This window comes from Melospiza melodia, chromosome 5 (genome assembly GCF_035770615.1).
Source record: "Melospiza melodia melodia isolate bMelMel2 chromosome 5, bMelMel2.pri, whole genome shotgun sequence".
Lineage (NCBI taxonomy): Eukaryota > Metazoa > Chordata > Aves > Passeriformes > Passerellidae > Melospiza > Melospiza melodia.
This window is the reverse complement of record NC_086198.1, coordinates 14,990,348-15,009,351: the sequence shown is the minus strand read 5'-3', so window position 1 is coordinate 15,009,351 and position 19,004 is coordinate 14,990,348. Positions and strand designations below refer to the sequence as shown.

At 37.2% G+C, this 19,004-nt stretch overlaps 1 protein-coding gene across 2 annotated transcripts in view; it reads right to left on the bottom strand.

The window, feature by feature from the left end:
* Positions 1-19,004, bottom strand: part of FBXW7 (F-box and WD repeat domain containing 7) — a 176,765-nt gene that overhangs the window by 82,361 nt on the left and 75,400 nt on the right. For both annotated transcript variants that reach the window (XR_010027751.1, XM_063156376.1), the window contains one exon: positions 16,639-17,196. Coding sequence is in view for 1 of the 2 variants with exons in the window: in XM_063156376.1 (XP_063012446.1) it covers positions 16,639-17,127 (489 nt within the window). In the remaining variant the exon portion in view is untranslated. Of the gene's footprint in view, positions 1-16,638; positions 17,197-19,004 lie in introns of those variants that run through there.

The following is a 19,004-nucleotide window of genomic DNA, read 5'->3' as shown; positions in this document are numbered from 1 at the left end:
CTTATCATCACTCTAGTTTTTAGTCTTGTATTTGATACACATTGCTGACTGTAAGTATCATTGTCTTACAGTAATGTTTAAAGGTCCCAGGCTAATGCTGGGAAGTTATAAACTTTTAATAAGTGAAAGTCCTTAGCCAGAAAATAAAACACAGTCTTAAGAGAGAAGACAAAAGTGGTGAAGGTTGACTGTCTGAGAAGTGTCAGAAATACATTGCATAAAGTAGATATCACTTATTTTTATATTTGTACAATACATTTATATTATAAACGTAATTCTAATTTAAGCTCCAAATGTAAAGCTTAAACAGCCACTCTCTGTCACTTTTATCTTCACAAGTGTCTACTTTTGCATTATTTGGGATGAGAACATGTACAAAGCTGACAAATGCGAAATTATGAAAATCTGAACTTTAACACTTTGTAACACATTTTACTAACATTCTGTTCCTAAATATAGTTGGGCTGATTTCCAATGGTGCTCTGAGTGCCTGCCTGTCCTTTTAATCAGAAGATCACATTTGAAATGAAATTACATAAAAGTGCCTGTAAAACTAGTATTTTTAAACTCAAGGCTATCATGGACTTTCATCTGACTGTAAACATAAGAATCCAGAAGACTCCTGTTTCTTTTTGGCCAGTCCAGTGAAGAGATACCTGTAAAATGAAAGCATGTACAAAGCAGCAATAATCTTTATACCTTCCAGTCAGAGTAATCCAAAGTCAGCTTTTTTGGATTACAAAATTAACTAGTTTGTTCAATACACTGAACTCAGGAAGGCCATAATTTTAAGACATGGATCTATGAAATTATCCCTGCACAAAAACCAGTTCATGCAAACTTCCCAGAGTTTTCTTCTAGAGTTGTTTTGCATACTAACATTACTGGAAAAAAAACCTAAACAAAATTATGACATTTGATATGGTAATGGAACAGTACAAGACCTAGAGAGACCTGAATGAAGTATTTGTAAGTATAGAAAAACTAAAATGCAGATAGCAGAACCCCAGACAGGTTCTCCACAGTTCTTAACATCGGTGAATAGCTGCCCTCAAATGGATAAAGCAGAGAACTGCAACATTTCAAAAGTCACCTTCTCAAATTAATCCTACTAACATAATAATCCTTTGAATATATTTGATAATTTATTTCCTAAAAAGATCTGTAGTAAGCTCTATATCTGTGGATAGCTGTAGCATATAGAATGCATTATAATTTACATTATACATAAGCCTTATTATTCATTTGATATTCATGCTGATCCCTGCCCAGGTCTAGAAAGACCGAGAAGCAAAGCAAGGCATCCTACACAACACTATCAGCAACTCACCCAGCAACTGTGGTCCCAAGTTTATTTATGTGAGGGATTTCTAATATCAATATACAAGCAGTTTTCAAATGACAGATTGTATATTAGCCTGCTTTGTGCAGATTAACAAATAAATTGTATAGATAAAAGGCACTGCTGAACAGAAGCTAACTGCAGCTGTTTACTGGTGTTGGATAGGAAAAAAAAAACTAATTGCTCTAAAATGACTCTGTTGTGTCCAAGTTTACCAATACAAAAATCTGCACATATAAGAAAACATAACGAAGACTTCTGAAGGGGCTATGAAGGAGATCAATGGGGAGCACAATTTTGATCTTATGAGGTCAAAATGTCCTAAAACATGTACACTTGGATAGTATGCAAAAGGGGCAAAACAATAAGTAAAACATGCAAACTGATGGCTTTCTCCATAGTCCATGAAAAAAAACCTCAGGTGAAGACCTGCAGTAACACAAGCAAGAGAAAGAACAAAGTCTTGCTCCAGGTTAGATTATCGTACAAATTCAAATTGCACTTGAATTACACTATAGCTTCTCCAGGGCACCTACATGGAAGCATCCCTCTGAACAGTCCAGCCACAGCAAACCTTTATTTCAGGCTTATGTGTCACTAAGAGTGTTGATGGATAAGTGGCTTCTGTGGTGTAAAGGAAGGAACAAATGTTGACTGAACCTGTATACATGATCACAGCAAAACCCAATTCCACAAGGATTCAAAGATGCCTAAACAGATGATGGTCACCTTGAAGACTTCCTCCTCAGCAGTCTTTTCCATTTCCTACCTACCTACTCTCTATTTATCTCACAAATTTGTGTAATATTAATACTTTTGCCAAATCATGTGAAAATTAGCCAAGAGATACATAAGTTCTGGAAAGGATGACAGACAATGACACGTAAATTCTCAAATGCACAAGCTTTGTTTTCTTTGGCAACAAAGCTTAAGAACACAGTGAAGAAGAATCCACATTTTCTTAACTGGGATTAACTCAAATGATAATTCTTGGTCATAATTCTGGCTCTGAAATCATATCAAGGCATTTATAAACTTCTGTGTCTAATACAAAAGAGCTACTTTACAATTTTTGCTGTGGAAGAGCAAGGAGCTACACCATGGAAGATGGTACAACTTGTATAACACTCCTATATTGAAAAAAAAATTATGAAGTTTCAAAAAAAATATAGGTAAGGATGATTGTAAAGTGCTGTCTGGCAAAAGACTTCACACTGCATAAGACAGCATTCCCCAAAGTCCACTAGCAGAGGCCAGGGAAGATGAAATATCAAGCATATCAGCAAAGGGGAGATCATCACATAAACATACCTACTACATATTTTTCATGCCTATGTGCATGCTCATAACTGTTTAAGCATCCTGGCATTTAAGTGTGAGTGCACAGAGAAATAAAATGAGACTCAAATTTGACCTACTGGATTTAAATACTCATGTATGGGGAGCCCAGCAGCAAGTCAGACTAACCAATAGCAACGATTCACTACTCTCAGTTTCTAATTGGAAACACCAGTTCACGTGAGTCTGAATGAAGGTCACCCTGTAAAAAATAAGATCTCTACTAGATCTGTTCAATCCCACGGCTGATCCTCTTTGTAGCTGAAAGGAAACAAAAACATCCAATGGAGACTCTAGAAGGGAAAAGGACAATACTAGCACTTCCTCCCTTCTATCTTTGGCCAGTTTTTCAATAAACTCTTCAATAAACTGGCTATAAAATTTGTCAGGCTTGTGAGCTCTGAAATAACTCCTGTAGGAAATAAGTAGGAAACCTGAAAATTCTCAACTTTTGCTGTTGCTAAGTCATTTTTCCACTAGATTAGCAACTGTAAACAGCTCTCAAAGCAGCCAGATGCATGAAGAGACAAACAGTGTTTAGAAGTGGAGAGCAGTCAAGGCCTCTACCTTTGGGCAAGAACGAGCTGTTAGATCACCCCTCTTTGTCCATGCAACTCTTAGCATGTGACACTGGTCCCAAAGAAACTACAGCTTCCCAGGCATCTCAACAAGAGCAGAATTCCATCTCAAAAGAAGGGGAGGTACATGCAGTTATAGGTGTGGGATGTGCCCTCAATCAGGACAGTACTACACAACAGAGCACATTTGCATTCACAGCAGGTAATTTTTTGTCAGGTCTCATGGAAAGTTTATGAAAACAACATAGACTGCCTAGTAAAATGCATATTGATGAGACAATATAGTATCAATACTAATGATGTTGTCATAACATTAAAAAAATAGTTAATCATGAGCATCTAAATAAAATAATGCCCAACTTACCACGAGCATCTAAATAATGCCCACCTTGCATAACCATTTTACACTGGAGGCCTCTATTATCTGGCTTTAGCCTACAAGTGCCCTAATTTTATGACTGTATTTACCACACTATGGTGTCTTGTTGTTACTGTCCCTTTTATTAAACTATCTTTAAGGCATGTGTCTTCATTTCTCCAGTTAATTTTTCAGAAAATATTTCAGGTATGCAACAGAAATCCAGCTGCATCATCTTGCATTTTATAAATATTCCAGAAATGTCTGCCCAGTTCTCGTTGGCTATAACATGATTTGTTGGATAAGCAAGTTTAACTCTTTAGTCTAGTCAGTGTTGCAACAGCTGTTAAAAAGAATTTCTACAGCTGCTCTGCAGGAATTTATTTGCTGACCACTTTTTTATGCTGGTTTTGCACCTTTAAATAAAGCCGAGACAAGAATTGAGAACTGCAACAGGTAGAGAAGTCATGCAATATTTAACACTGGATTAAAATGCAAGTCAAATTCCCAGCTGAGGATAAGCTGGGGGAAGGGAAAGCAGGTGGTTTTTTTACTAAGGAGGCTGCTTTTATGAAAAGGAAAGATAGGAAGCTGAAAAATTATTTTCCATATTGCAAAATTCAGCTTTTCTTATCATTATATCACCCTTCCATGTAAAATGCAACACTTCAAATGAGAAATTCTCTACTTATATACCTACACACACAAAAATGCACAAAGCAGTACCAAAATACCGAAAACACGTTTATCAGTTTCCGAATAACGTACAAAAACCACTGACAAAAATGAGGTTTGGACTTAGACTTTTCTTTCTCTATACTAAATGGGAGCAAGAAAAATCCCCAAAAATATCAAAAAGGCATCAAAAATATTTTCACCACCTTACACATTTTTTTTTTCTTCTGTAGCAGAATTCTATCCCAACACTTTATTCAGCATTGAAAAAAAATTCCTGACAACACTCTACGGATTAGCTACACTCACGACTGCCAAAATAAAAGGTTGAACAGTGCAAAGTATTATAGTTTGTATGCTTGGAACAAAATTGTTCTCCAGGCCTCTTTGGAGACAAGACTATTTTTCTTACCAGCACTGTAAAATACACATAAATACACATTAATCTAACAAATGCAGCAACTGATTGTAACAATGGCATTCATTTGATAGCACAAAATTAAGCTACATAATCCTTTTCAGCTGGTAACAGCATACTGGAAAGGGGTGTGAGGCTATTTATAAAGCTCAAGATATGTGAAGTAAAGAATGCTTAGAGCACAGAAAAAAAGCAGGTAGTATGCAGAAGGGCCGGCATTCTTGATTGGTATGGTTGGCCAAATCCAGCCCTGAGCTTACTGGCATTCTGAGACTAAACCCTGCCAAGGAATTCTGATTGGCACAGTGTGGGAAGAGTCAGAGTCTGTCAAGAGCCTGTCCTCCAAAACACATACAATGGAATACCTGCAGCACACTTACTCTAAGGCATAGAATAGTAGTGGTTTACACCAAAGTCAAAATTTGTGCAGAAGGGAAAGTGCCTTTGAGTACCAACAGCAATTGTCCTTGCTGTGCATGAAGTCCAGCTTAAAAGTTGAGGGACGACATTATTACATTTGGCAAGAACTGATCCATATTGAATGATTTTTGGTCTGATTTCTTCCATTTAGCTGTGTCACTTCTACTTTCTTTGCTTTATTTTTACTATATTTTTTATTAGTTTTAATTAAAACACATATTTTCTCCATGTTTTAGAAAATCTGACCAAGGTATCCCAACTGAAAGAATTATGAGATTGGCAAAAAGAGTGTTTATTATTTGCTGCCTTTAATTTTTTTTTTAGCACTCAATATCTTTGGGCCAATAATGATCACAGTAGCTGCCATCCTTAAGGGACACTCCATAAATTAAATGAGAAGAGCAAATTCTCGTGCCCACTTTGAAACATTGACTGGGTAAGAATGAGATTTGCACTTACAGGAAATGTTGCTAATACTTTACTTGAAAGTAGTGATGACTTTTGATGATGAATTAGGTGGAATTTATCCCTGCTGGCAATCCATGATGGAGATAAGTACATTTTCAACTTCACAGAGGGGCCAGGGATTGAGCAAATGTATTAAAATTTTATAAGCATTAAATGAGTAATATGTCATGACACAGCTGAAAAGTATAGCCAGTGTCTTCCAAGACTGAATTACACTGAGTATTACTAAAATTCCCAATTCACTCCTTTCACATTATGCAATATATGGTCAGGTAGTAAAGTCAGTAGAAAACATCACCTTTTAATAAGAACAAAGATTTTACAAAGAAATAGTTCGTTTGGACCACCTTGATTTGGAATAGAAATCTCTGCACTTCTTTAGTAAATGTGTCCTTCTCAGATCCTCTCCCTCTTCCCAATTCTTGTTACCAACGAAAGAAACAAAATTTAAAATTAGCAAGAAGAGTGAAAAGAAGAAATAAAACAGAAGAAAAGATGCTCAATAGCAATGCTTTCCACTTGTATTTCACTGATTATTATCAAGATACCCATCTATCCACTAGAACTAATTATTTCCTACTTTAAAATCTCAATGCCACTTAACTATATGTAATAGTACATCAAAAGTTGTGCCATACAAAATGAAGGCACATGAAGATTTTTAAAATACACATATTTTATAATAATTTGGTTAATTCCTGAACTTGTTTGGCCAGTAGAAAATGGGCAGAAATATCACAACTTCTGCATGAAGTTTAGACAGCATCTTCATTAACCATGCCATGGAAAAAAAGGGAGAAGGTGCTTGTGACAGAACAAACCGTTTATAGAAACACCTGTTCTAGGTTTTACAGGGATTTTTATAACAGAAATTTCCCCAATAAACCAAGCTGTAAAACATTCACATAAACAAAACATAGCAGCTCATCAATAAGTTACACAAAATGCACAGTGTATCATTACTACCCAAGCACAGCTGCATGCACGGATCAGACACCAGGCACTAGCAAAGAAGAGCAGTTCATGTGTCAAAAATCATCCCTTGTGGATGGACATTAGATGCTGTCTGTTCAAACATTTGCTGAGACAGCTTGGAAATCTTGTTTTTAAGCATTCTGCCTGTTCAGAAATCATTAAATTAGCAGAGAAACTGACATTGTCTAGTTTCTCTCCTTCTACTCAAGAATTTATAAAGGTATGTAAATTCCTTCATTGTGCACGGTTTGCTGAATAGCCACATGTTCTGAAGATAATGAAAAGTCTCCTAAAAAATAAATAGGACATACTGTAATCTGCAAAATAGCTCTGAGTGAGAAACATATCAGAAAAAAATTGTTAGTCCTGTAGCAGGTGTTAAACTTAGTTGTGGTCTTCAGATCAATTTCTAGTCCTTCAGCTCCCTAAGCTAATTTCAGATCCCATGATTTTAAATGTATAAACATCAGCAAATGCAAGAAGTTTACTAATCATAATTTGTTGGGTTTTTTTTTTTTTACATACACTTCAAATTCATAGCTAAAGGAATATTTAACAACCATTTGGGAAAGGATGTGTGAACAAAACCAAAAACTAACTCACCAGCAAAAGTTTTACTTTCCCCACACTTTGATTCATCATTTGCATTAAATTTTATAATACCAACTTTAGTTAACCTTCAAAACGAGAATCAGCTTATAACTGACAGGGCAACAGCATCCACTGATAAATGCTCAAGAAAATACAGCTGTATCACTACAGACTGGAAATATTTGGGCTAATGATCACATCAGGCAATAACATGTGCCACATAGTCAAGAACAACAAAAGGAACAAATGGCATATTTAAGTGGGGCAGAGCTCCCAAATGCATTTGTTAGACAAGTCACATATCCCAACAGAGTGAGCATACTGAAAGGATTCTGAAGCATATTTGCATGATTTCTACTTCATAATATTATTGACTTATAATTGGTGAGGTGAAATAGTACTACAGCACTTTTTTTTTATTTCTTCCCATTGAGAAAAAAAACCAAAAGCTCATTTCTCGTTTTCATTTTGACAGCAAAGATGCAGAGCAAAAACCATGTGGGAGCTGAACCAATATTGATTTCAAAGTCTATGAAAAAGTGTTGGACAACAAGGTGCTGCTTCAGGTAGTTATCCTGAAGGCATAAATTTAATTTATTCTACATAAAGTAAACTGATATGGAAGTTTGAGTAACATATGCAAGTACCTCCCCAATATTTCCCTTTAGGGAGCAATGCCTAAGCCAAGCAACCAAAGGACATTTCAAGTATATACCCTTAGTAATAACCAGATTACTACAGACATAGTCCACATATCTATAAGCAAACTTCATGATCCACTTACAGAGTAGGAAAAATGAGCCAGACAGCAATTATGCAACACATTATTTTTATGTACAAGTGAAGGTGTAGGAAAATTCTACTTTAAAAAGTATACCTAAACTTCTACAAGCCTTGAGCAGCAAATGAAATCATAAATTAACACAGCCATGTAAAAGCACAGGAAGTAAAAAGTACTTTTCAAACAAAACACTGGTATTTGTAGAAAAGCATGCTGCAGGTTAGTAAAGTTGGAGAAGTGACTTGCTATCTACAGAGAAACAAAGAATCTGCATTCCTTCCATGGATGCTTTAATATTTAACAAACTACATCTAATGACAGTTGCACAACCTTTTCAAATGATCCTGCATGTGTGGAATGATGAGCACTAAACTGTGGGGTATTTAAATTAGAAAGAAATCAAAGGTTAGAAGTGGTTTTTATATTAATCTCCAAGTATGAATATTTCTAGTTATTACCACCCAATACAAAAAACAAGGTTCTGTATCAGAAAAGTAAAAAGTAAATATATTTTAAAACAACAAAACTTGCTTGACAATAACCAAACTGTCATGGTAGTGCAAAAGTAATTCTGACTGGATGTTATGAATCACAGAATCATTGGAAGGGACCCCTGGACATCATCCAGTCCAATTCTCTGCTAAAGGAGATTCATCTGGTGCAGGTTGCACAGGATCATGCCCAGGCAAGTTTTGAGTATTTCCATAGAAAGAGACTCCCCAGGCTCTTTTGACAGCCTGTTCCAGTGCTGTCACCCTCAAAGGAAAGTTTTTCCTCATTTTCAGATGCAACTTCCTATTTTCTCTTTGTGCTCATTGCCTCTTATCCTGCCACTGGGCACTACTGAAGAATCTGGCCCCAATACCTGAACATCTCCCCTTAAAGCATTTGTATGCCTTGACAAGATCCTCCTCAATTAAAAAATACAATCTTCAGAAAAAGCAGGAGAGAAAAAAAAAACTTTTTTCAGTCAGTGCTTTTTTGTTGCCTTTTTTCAACAATCATTGAATGTGTAGCCTTTCTACCACAGCTTTAGGCAAGTTATAACTTAGTTTAAAACCCTTTAAAGCATTAAGTGAAAGGCATGAAGAATCTACATACCTTGCATGTGATTCTTGAAAAAACAATAGGTAAAAAAATCAATCTCTTTTTGTAATATGAAGTTTTTTCTCTTTCTCCTGTGTACTCAGAGCAGAGAACTATTGCATTCTCATCACACAAGCCATCTGAAAATAAGTTTAATTTTTCTTTTAAAGGAAACATTCGTACAACATTTCCTATACTGGAAACATATTCTTTGACAAATAAAAAATACTGAGTCCTGCTCCAGTTACATTTATTCCCTACACTTAAAAAACATGCTTCAGGCTTTTAGCTGCAGGAGCAAGGAAAGGAGCACAGCACAAGTCTGCATAGGGAGGGCTGCAGCAAAGCAATAGCAGCCCCCTCTGCTGCCCAGAGAAGGAGAAAAATTATTAACACACAACACACACAAACCACCCTCCACCTACACACACTGCAACTTCTTCCTAATTCCATGTACTGCCTGTAGACACAAAAAAACCCTCTGCTCCCAAGGATAAGCTTTCTGTAATCATCTTTGATTCCTCCTTATTCCCCTATCCTGCTTTTAGCCTATCAGTAATTCCAACAATGACTGCAGACTTTGACACACGAGTCCTTTTCACCTCGCATTTGCACAGAGTGCCCAGTGCAATCTTAGGTTTCCTCAGTTTAAAAAATTCATCTGTCTTTCCACCCAAAGCCAGAACCCCCTGAAAAAAATAAATCCTTCTTATCTGTGTAGCTCTACATAGAAGCTTAGACCAGGCACCTTGCAGCAAAAAACTGTCGCAGCCCGCACTATTTAAGAGCTGAAAGCTCTTTATGTGAGCAGGGCTTTAGATTTAGTTCACAACTGAAGAGATGGGTATTTAAGCTGCAAGGGACAGGTCTTCCTGTGGTACATCCTCTTCCAGCTCCACCCAAGTCAATCCAGCTCATCTGTTGTATCTTCCCTCCCTCCCATGTCAATAAACAATCAAGAAGAGGCGCTCCTGAACAGCGCCAATACTTACACTTACACAATACTTGTGACTTACAGCCAAATGGACAGTATGGAATAAAGTATGGTAGGGGATGCTGCAATCAAAGCACCCTGGTTTCACATGAAAATTAAACTCCTTCTCAGCCTTTACCACTGTTGTTTGTAATATATGTTATGTATTAAATGTATCCATTTAAAAAAATCTTATTACCTTTAGTAATGAAGAAAATGCTAAAATATGACAGCTTCTGAAAGGGTATCAAGGTGGTTTTTGCGGTTGTAGATGCAACTATACAGTAAGTTCTCATCTTCATTTTAGCTAATCTGTTTTCAGTTTCCTTGGAAGCTCTGCTAACCATCACAACAATCACAACCCACAATTCTGCAGCAAGCAAACCTGCATCTGAAGAGGAGACTAATTAGTGAAATTATTGGAGGGTTCTACACACGCGAATGCCTGACCCCTTATGAGAAGTCACCATCACAATCCAAGTAGTTAACACAGAAATAATATTTCATATTCATATAACCTAATTTGCTAGGCTTTACGATGGCCTCAACAGAAGAAAACAAAATAAATGTTTAAGTAAATTGCAAAGATTCTTGGTGAACAGTGCCTGTTGCCCAGAAGGATAAAGCATCTCACATAAATGGGCTCAAACACTCCTTCAGAAATCCTTCCAGACAAGCAGAGCAGACAAAAGTGTTTTCTGAAACCCCGAGCAAGAAAATGGCTACGCACCAGCTAAGAATCTCCCTGCTCCACCTGCTCACTTGGATTTTAAAATTCAGGTCCTTACATAATACATTTCACTCCTGTTAGTCTGATATCAAGTGGCTACTTTGCCTACACCACAGAAATCTGTGACAATATTTGCTGGAAATAATGCAGCTAATGCTTTTCATGAATTCATGTATTTAGTTTTTTTTAAAGTGTTTTTTTCCTAACTGAGATGGCTTCAACATTAGAGACACTTAATGTTAAAAGTATTATGTAATGTTGAATTTTAGATAAATAAAAACTAATTGAACAAAGTTTAATTCATAGGAGATTGCTTAAAAGTGATCATGACTTTTTTCCCCACAAACCAATTCCCATCAAACTCAAACCAGAGATGAATGAACTTGTAAATTACTGTAGCTGTTTAGAAAAAATTTCTAAGATAATCAAGAAGACAATGTTCCTGTATATATAAAAAGCTTGCAGCAGTTCAAGAAAAACAACTCATCTTAATGGGAACAAAAAACATCAATTAAAAACAAAATATTTAAGTATATTGAATTAATTAATATTTTAAAACTATGAAACTGTGAGTTACAGGAGCAGTTATGCAAACAAAGACCAAAAAAACTGAAAGAAGTTAAAGATTGAACATATTATGATCAAAATATATTTAAGAATCAGAACAATCAAAATATTTCAGAAATACTAAATAAATCTATAGATTTACAGGAAAAAAAATTGGAAAAGTAAACAGAGTACAACCTAGATAACCCTATGGTGAAACCCAGGTGTCAGTACAAGAGAAAATAACAGTGGTTGTCATAAAATAGGATTATAGCATTGATGACATTTTCTTCCACAAAATCATGCTGGTATCACCTCTGTCATAAACACCAATTTTGATAAACATAAAATATTGCTGGCATGATACATCTGCTAGTACTACAATTTCAAGAGTATGAGCACAGGTAGACAAACTATTTAAATCTCAAGTAAGCAAGAATGATAATTTACATGAGCAATTTCACAGTGAAGGCAACTGCCAGTAATACATTCTTGTCCTTGCATTGCAACAGAATGCCACATGTAGAGGGATAAAAGCATTTAAGTGCAGTTGCTATGAAATATGGGATGTAAGAGTATTTGTTTGCTTATGCTGTGGTTAATTGTTACCCAACAGAACTGAATTAATACAAAGTCCTCACAGAGCACTGGAAATGGATGCCACAAATACAATGCAATCAGTGAAGAATCAGCATCAAGAACATGTTTTTGTCAGACTGCTGTATATATTTACTTAGCTCTCTTGTGCTATTTAGTATTTTTAAAACAGATATGGCAGCATTTGACAAGATACAGATCAACTGAAGTAAAAATTAACAAACAGTAAAGGGCCTGACATGTGAGAAAGCTCTGGTCACTTTAATACAACTGAGCACTAGTTCTGTAGGTACAAAGGACACAGGCCAACCTTACAGGACAGAAAGCTCTCTGAAAAAGGCTTGCATCATATGATACAAGTCAGTCAAACATGAAATCCCAATGTATGGAGTTATTTGAGATATCAATAGGTAAATACATCTCATAAACAAATTTTAGCTGTCCCTGGCACAGCTGCTACTTTGTTTTAATTGCAGTTCTGATATCATAGAATCATTTGGGTTGGAAAAGGTCCTTTAAGATCATCAAGTCCAACAATTAATCTAACACTACTACAAGTCAAAGCACTAAAGTCCCTAAATGCTACATCTACGTGTCTTTTAAATGCCTCCAAGGATGTTAACTCAACCTCCTCCCTGAGGAGCCTGTTCCACCCTTTCGTGCAAGGAGAGTATCCCAATATCCAATCTAAATCTCCCCTAGTGCAACTTCAGGCCAATTCCTCTTGTTTTATCACTTGTTTTCTGGGAGAAGATGCCAACCCTCACCTGGCTATGAAAGCCCCCCTCCTTTCAGGTGTTTGTAGAGAGTGATATGGTCTCTCCTGAGACTCCTCTGGGCTAAACAACTCCAGCTCCCCCAGCTGCTCCTCACAGGACCTGCGCTCCAGAGCCTTCACCAACCTCACTGCCCTTCTCTGGACACGCTCCAGCCCCTCATGTCCTCCCTGTAGTGAGGGGCCCAGAACTGGACACAGGGTTTGAGGTGTGGCCTCACCAATGCTGGGGGACAATCCCTGCCCTGCTCCTGCTGACCACGCCATTGCTGATCCAGGCCAGGATCCATTGGCCTCCTTGGCCACCTGGGCACAGCTGGCTCATGTTCAGCTGCTGCTGACCAGCACTTCCAGGTCCTTTTCCATGGGGCAGCTTTCCAGCTGCTCTTCCCCCAGCCTGTAATGCTATGTGGGGTTGTGAGCCAAGAGCAGGATCTGGCATTTGCTGAGCCTCACACAGTTGGCCTTGCTCATCAATCCAGCCTGTGCAGATCCCTCTGTGGAGCCTTCCAGCCCACCAGCAGATCAACACTCCCAACCAACTTGATGTCACCTGCCAGCTGTCTGAGGGTGCACTGGATCCCCTCATCCAGATTGTTGATCAAGATACAAAGACATCTGTGATTCAAGAGAAATGTTCCAATGCCAGAGTGCTCAGAGAAGTATCATAACAAGAACAAAAAACAGAAAAATATGCCCAGTGGACACATTGTCCTTATTATTTACATTTAAGATATCTTTTAGGGAAGAACTTGATTGCTTAACATACAGGGAGAAAAAAAGCCCCATTTGTTAAACAGCTCCTCAATACAACATGAAAATAAAAGAAAATTGTAATAGAAAATGTCATACAACAGGAAGAAGGCAGAGTAAAGGTAGAGAAGTTTAAACACTGATGATAACTGACAAAATATTAAACTAGGCTTGAGAGAGATTTGCCTTGCTGCACAGTTTCCTGTTTTCAAACAGTGACATTTTTCAAAAAATAAACTTTAGCTTGCACCGAAGTCAACACAGAGCAGCCTATTTTATGCAGGAAATCATGGAAGGTAACCACAAGGATCCTTCTGGATTCCTGTGTGGTGCTGGTAAATGCAATGAAATCCTTCCTGAACCACCAGCCTTCTCATTTCAAGAGCCCATGCTCTTTACTCATGACATTTTCACAACATTATGGCAGCAATTATCAGTTATTTGCACAGAGCAGTAGTATGAGGCAAATATTTTCATATATTTTATATATATCTATTAGAACACAGCATGCTTGCTGCTACTAAGGTGACAAGCAGCAAACCCAAACAGGGTACACTGTGGTGTTATGGGGGAAATATGACATTTCCTTCCTTAGCCACACAGGATTCTGAAGGTCAACAAACAGAAAATAAAATCCGATTAGAGAAAGACATTATTCAGGAGTTTATGAGGAAAGGAAGAAAAAGGACAAAGAACAGAGATATGAAAAAAAAACTTGAATTGTACAACACCTACAGCAGTAGCAGTTGCTATTTTGTTCAGTCTCACTACTATCTCTTGTTATTTGGTAGTGGTGAAAGTGTGCTGCCATATGTACAAGCAGAACAAAGTGTGTTGCACCAGGAATGCTCCTGAGGAGCCAGGTTTACACCTGACACACAGACAGGCAGGAGGGCATTCAGCCATCACTGCCTGTAATGCTGGCACAAAGCAAGTTTCACAGAGTACAGCACACAGCAAGGTAATTCAGCCAGAGTTATGAGAACTGTAATTGACTACAAACACTGAGAAACATGTCTGAAAAGCTAAAAATAAATCCACCAAGTTCAAGTCTCCTAGGATGAGTTTATCCTCAACAGGTAGAAGCAGAAATCACTAGTAAACATAGCTGATGAGTCTGCTAACACTCCCTTTTCTTCTCAAAAGCAGCATATTAATTAGTCATGCTTATTTTTACTCTGGTAATTCATTCATGCTCTCACAGATGTATTTCCACAACACTTTTTAACACAGAATGTGCTCCTCTGGTTAAATATGAGTTTATTAATGAATTGGTAACATTAATGTTGCATGTTGCCAGTTCTAATGTGTAACCATCATGCTGAGCAGTGCCACCTCAAGCATCTTTCTAACTTGTGCTGATACTTCCTAAAGTTGGAACTTCCTAAAACAGAGCTGCACCATGAAAAAAAAATCCCAAATTTGGGTTGCTACCTGGCTGTCCAAAAATTCTTGCAGAAGCCCAGCCTGGGGACAGAGCACTGACAAAAATGGCCAGCCCTGCATCGAACAGGCAGAGCAACTGTCAGACCACACAGAAATTCTGCATCTGTACAAAGATCTTTCAGACATCTTCCTTCAGGCTAAACTGGCTTGTTTCAGTTCATGTCAAATATGCCTCAAGAAAAGAAAGAAAAAGCTACATTCATTACTGAAATCAATTAAAAAAGCTTCAGAACTGGCCACCACTGAAAATTATGCTCTGCTCTGTCTGTACATAATTTAAGTATAATTACTTACAAAGCACTTCAGCAAGTTTCAAAGTCAGAGACTTAAAAACATAATTTTGAGTATAATAATTTCCTACATTAATTATTGTCCATACTGGATGCAAGCTGTTATATGATACCCAGTAAAATATACTAAATACAGGAAAACCAATGTGTTGAAATGAAACCAAGGATTTCAATAGTAGAATCCAATTCAATGCTATGAAGTATGACAGTATTTCACTCCAAATTAGAAAGCATATACTTCAGTACCCTGAAAAATAGAATTATAAATATAAAATTATATTAAAAACTCATGTGAAAAGATTACAACTTTTCAAAAATCAAATATGTTAGCTGAGATACTTAATATGGAAGTGAATTGCATAGTATCATTATAAACAAAAACAGTGCTGTAGATTCCAGAAGGAAATATTCCCCCTATTTACCTGTTCAGGCGCATCTTGAAGATTGATTATCCATCTCTACACATTTATGCTCATAGTCAACCTGTTTACTTTTGTTAACTGACTTGTTGTCTGTTTTTATTTTACATCAGGTTTTAACTATTTTTTAAGTAAAATTTAAAAGTTTGAGGAGGTTTTGTTTTTTGAAAGGTAAGAAGAGGCTAGGTGTTTTATTGACAATTAATGAGTAATAAAACTAAATAAATCCATAGACTTAGAGAGAACATTCTCCCAGAAGAACACTGGCCTGGCTCTCTTTCTTACTAGTCAATATCACTGCTTTCATTATTTTGCTGCTCCTAAGAGTTAATGGAATTCCTCCTTCCCAGAGAACTAGGAAAATATAGTGAACTACAAATATACACTGCAACCAATACCCCAGTAACTTCTTTTTAATCTAAAATATTAGGAGATACAAAGAGAAATAAAAGTATGAAGATTAATTTCTAGCTTCTTATTGCAAATCTCAAGTTTTCAACTACCAGCACAGAGGTTCAAGGTCCTCACAAGCAGGATGCAATAAGACATCCTGTAATGACTTTCTAAGTGAATGACTGGCTATTGTACTTTAAAAAATCTGTATTTTGTCAAGGGACTCAGCAGGTCAGCAGGAAGAACTTCATATTTCTATACTATTCCATCCTACTTTTTCATTATAATGTTTTCACCTAAATGAACCAGATCCTGTGTGAGAACACAACATATGTACAATTGCTTACCTTTCTTTCTAGCTCACTTGGAGAAGGAAAATAGCATAAATAACACCAGGAAGGTCTTATGTAAAAATATTTATAAAGGAACATCTTGGCATTTTGACCATAGTCATCAGAATGCTATTCCTTAAATTACATAGGGGTATTTGCTCCTGTCAAATGCATGCAAATATTTTTATTATTAAGAGCTAAAACAGCATAGTTCTTGTGGACTACCTAAATCCTTCACTGTAAGCTCTTTAGGAAATACATTGCTTCATTGTAAAACTTTAGTTTATGCTAAATATGCCATTTTTTTCCAAAATCCAAAGTTAATGAGGATTAAGAGCACAAAAAAATTCTCACCTTTGTCTTCACGTAGAATGGCGATGACTGGTGAATGGGCAAGTCCATGAGGCTGTTGGAATTTGTGACACTATTACTGTTAGCATGTTCATCTTCTCTGCTGCTGTCATCAGACTGATCAAAATCATCACTGTCCTGGTCCATTTCCTCCTCCTCTTCCACCTCCTCCTCTTGGTCACCAGCATGTTCATCGTCATCTTCCTCTTGGTTACAAGTGGAATCCTCATCCACTGTAATAAGTCTATTATTATTTTCTTCTAACTGCTCCTGCTGAGATTCATGCCTGTCATCAAATCCAGGTTCTTCTGCTCCTATCTCCCCATTCCTCCCAATGTGCTGCTCCTCTTGTTGTCGTCTTTGCTGCTGCTCCTCCTCTTCTACCACCCGATTCATCTGCTCCTCATCTACTTGGCTTGAGGAGGCATTACCTCGAAGAGATCCACCAGTTCGTCGCCTCTTGCTGCCCACAGAGAGCAGTTCCTGATTCATTTCCAAAAGCCAGCTTGCTACTTCTTGGACCTTGGCTAGGCTATCTGAAGATGCAAATGCTTTCACATTCTAAGGAGATAAAGAAAAAGAGGGAAATAACAAATGTTACTCTTTTTTTATTAGATAAGGCAGTAAAAATCTATTTAGTTTTATTATTCTTGGCAACTATTCCAGGAAACAAGGAATAATTTCTACTTGATACACTACTAGGAAAACAAAAAAAGAAAAACTTCAGGCAACTTTCTAGCAAGAGAATTACTTGTTCTTTCTAACAGCCTGATCATAGTCTTTTTAAGCACCAGATTCAGCAAAATTCAGAAGAACTAGTTGCCCTTCTAGAGATTCCACAAGAACCATTAACATTCATGTTAACAGAAGATACAAGTATGCAATATTACTTGCAAAAAATTGTATATGGATCATTTCAAATGGTATTTATTTTCCCTGTCACTTGATTACAGACTTTGTATATTATTCAAAAAAACAAACTGCTTTTGGTCTTATGCATTAAGAGCAGGATATTTTTCAGATATAATTGAAAGTTTCATTTCTTTTTACTCTAATTTCCTTTTAGATTAATAAAGAAGAGAACACCCATTATAGAATACAGCCTTATCACTGCCAAGTCTTACACTGGCCAGAGAGAGGCCCAGTGGTCAAAAGCAGACATCACTAGGCAACCTTTGTGGCCCAGAAATGGCCCATACCTCACCTGGGAAAAAATAAATTGCTAGTAATTGTGGGGATTTTTGAAGGAGTAGTAAAGTTCTCCAAAGTCTAAGAAGCTAAAATAATTGTTAAATGAGTGTCTGAGATGTTAAAAAAAAAAAAACCCAAAATTAGGTGCATTTCAATAGACACTGAAAAATACTAATGCAATTTCCAAATTATTCATGCATTCAGCTACCTGTGTGCCTCCAAGCAATATATAAGAACAGGGGGCTATAACACAGACTAACTCATTATTAAATTTGGTATCAGATTTCCAGCTATATAGCCTTTGAGGCTGGCAAATCCTGGTTTCCCTAGATTCAAGCAATGTGTTGAGTAGATGAATTCAGCCACAACTCAACAAGCAGTCAGACTCACAGGCTCTGAAAGCAGTACATGAAAGCGTGTGCAGAGAGAAATCACCTTTGTCCTTGTGTACAGAGCCACTGTCCTTGGAGCCCAGGGCCCACCCCACACACTCAGCAGGCCAATGGTGAGAGATTCAGAAAGCACAACACCACAAACACTGCATGGGAGCACAGCTTCTGAGCCTCCTTGGAGCAGGAGCAGTAAATGTTTCCATGAGTACTTCAGCACAGGGTGATAATCTCTGAACCTCCCCCACCACCACCATCTTCCCCTCCTTTTTCTTAACCCACCTATCTCTAATTTGTTTGTTTGTTTGTTTTACAAAAAAACTAGGGCCTTGTATGATGTACAGGGAACATATAAACCCCAACTTTGCTCCATGACATTTGCAAAAAACATTCACCTTATTGGTTAGTAGGGAACAAAGCACCAGAAACCATGGCTGTTCTGTAATTTTCAGTGTGTTGTACCATAAAAGAAACACATTTACCAGGTGGTTTTCCACTCTTTCTCTGAGGAGGATTCATAGCTGGGATTTTGCACTTCTCTGCATCTTTCCTCCTTAGGGAAGCACTACTTACATCCCAAAGACAGGGTTCTCACATTTCCACATATCTACCCAGGGGATGATTCCTCCAAATAGAACCTTACAAGATCAGTCACTGAAATATGTGTTCAAAGAAAGTACCCATTAAGTTCTGAGCAGTGAATGAGAAGCTAACACTAAAAGACAATTAAGCACCACACATTCAATGGAAGGAAGCAGACACTGTGCTTGACTCTTGATTTTTCCATGG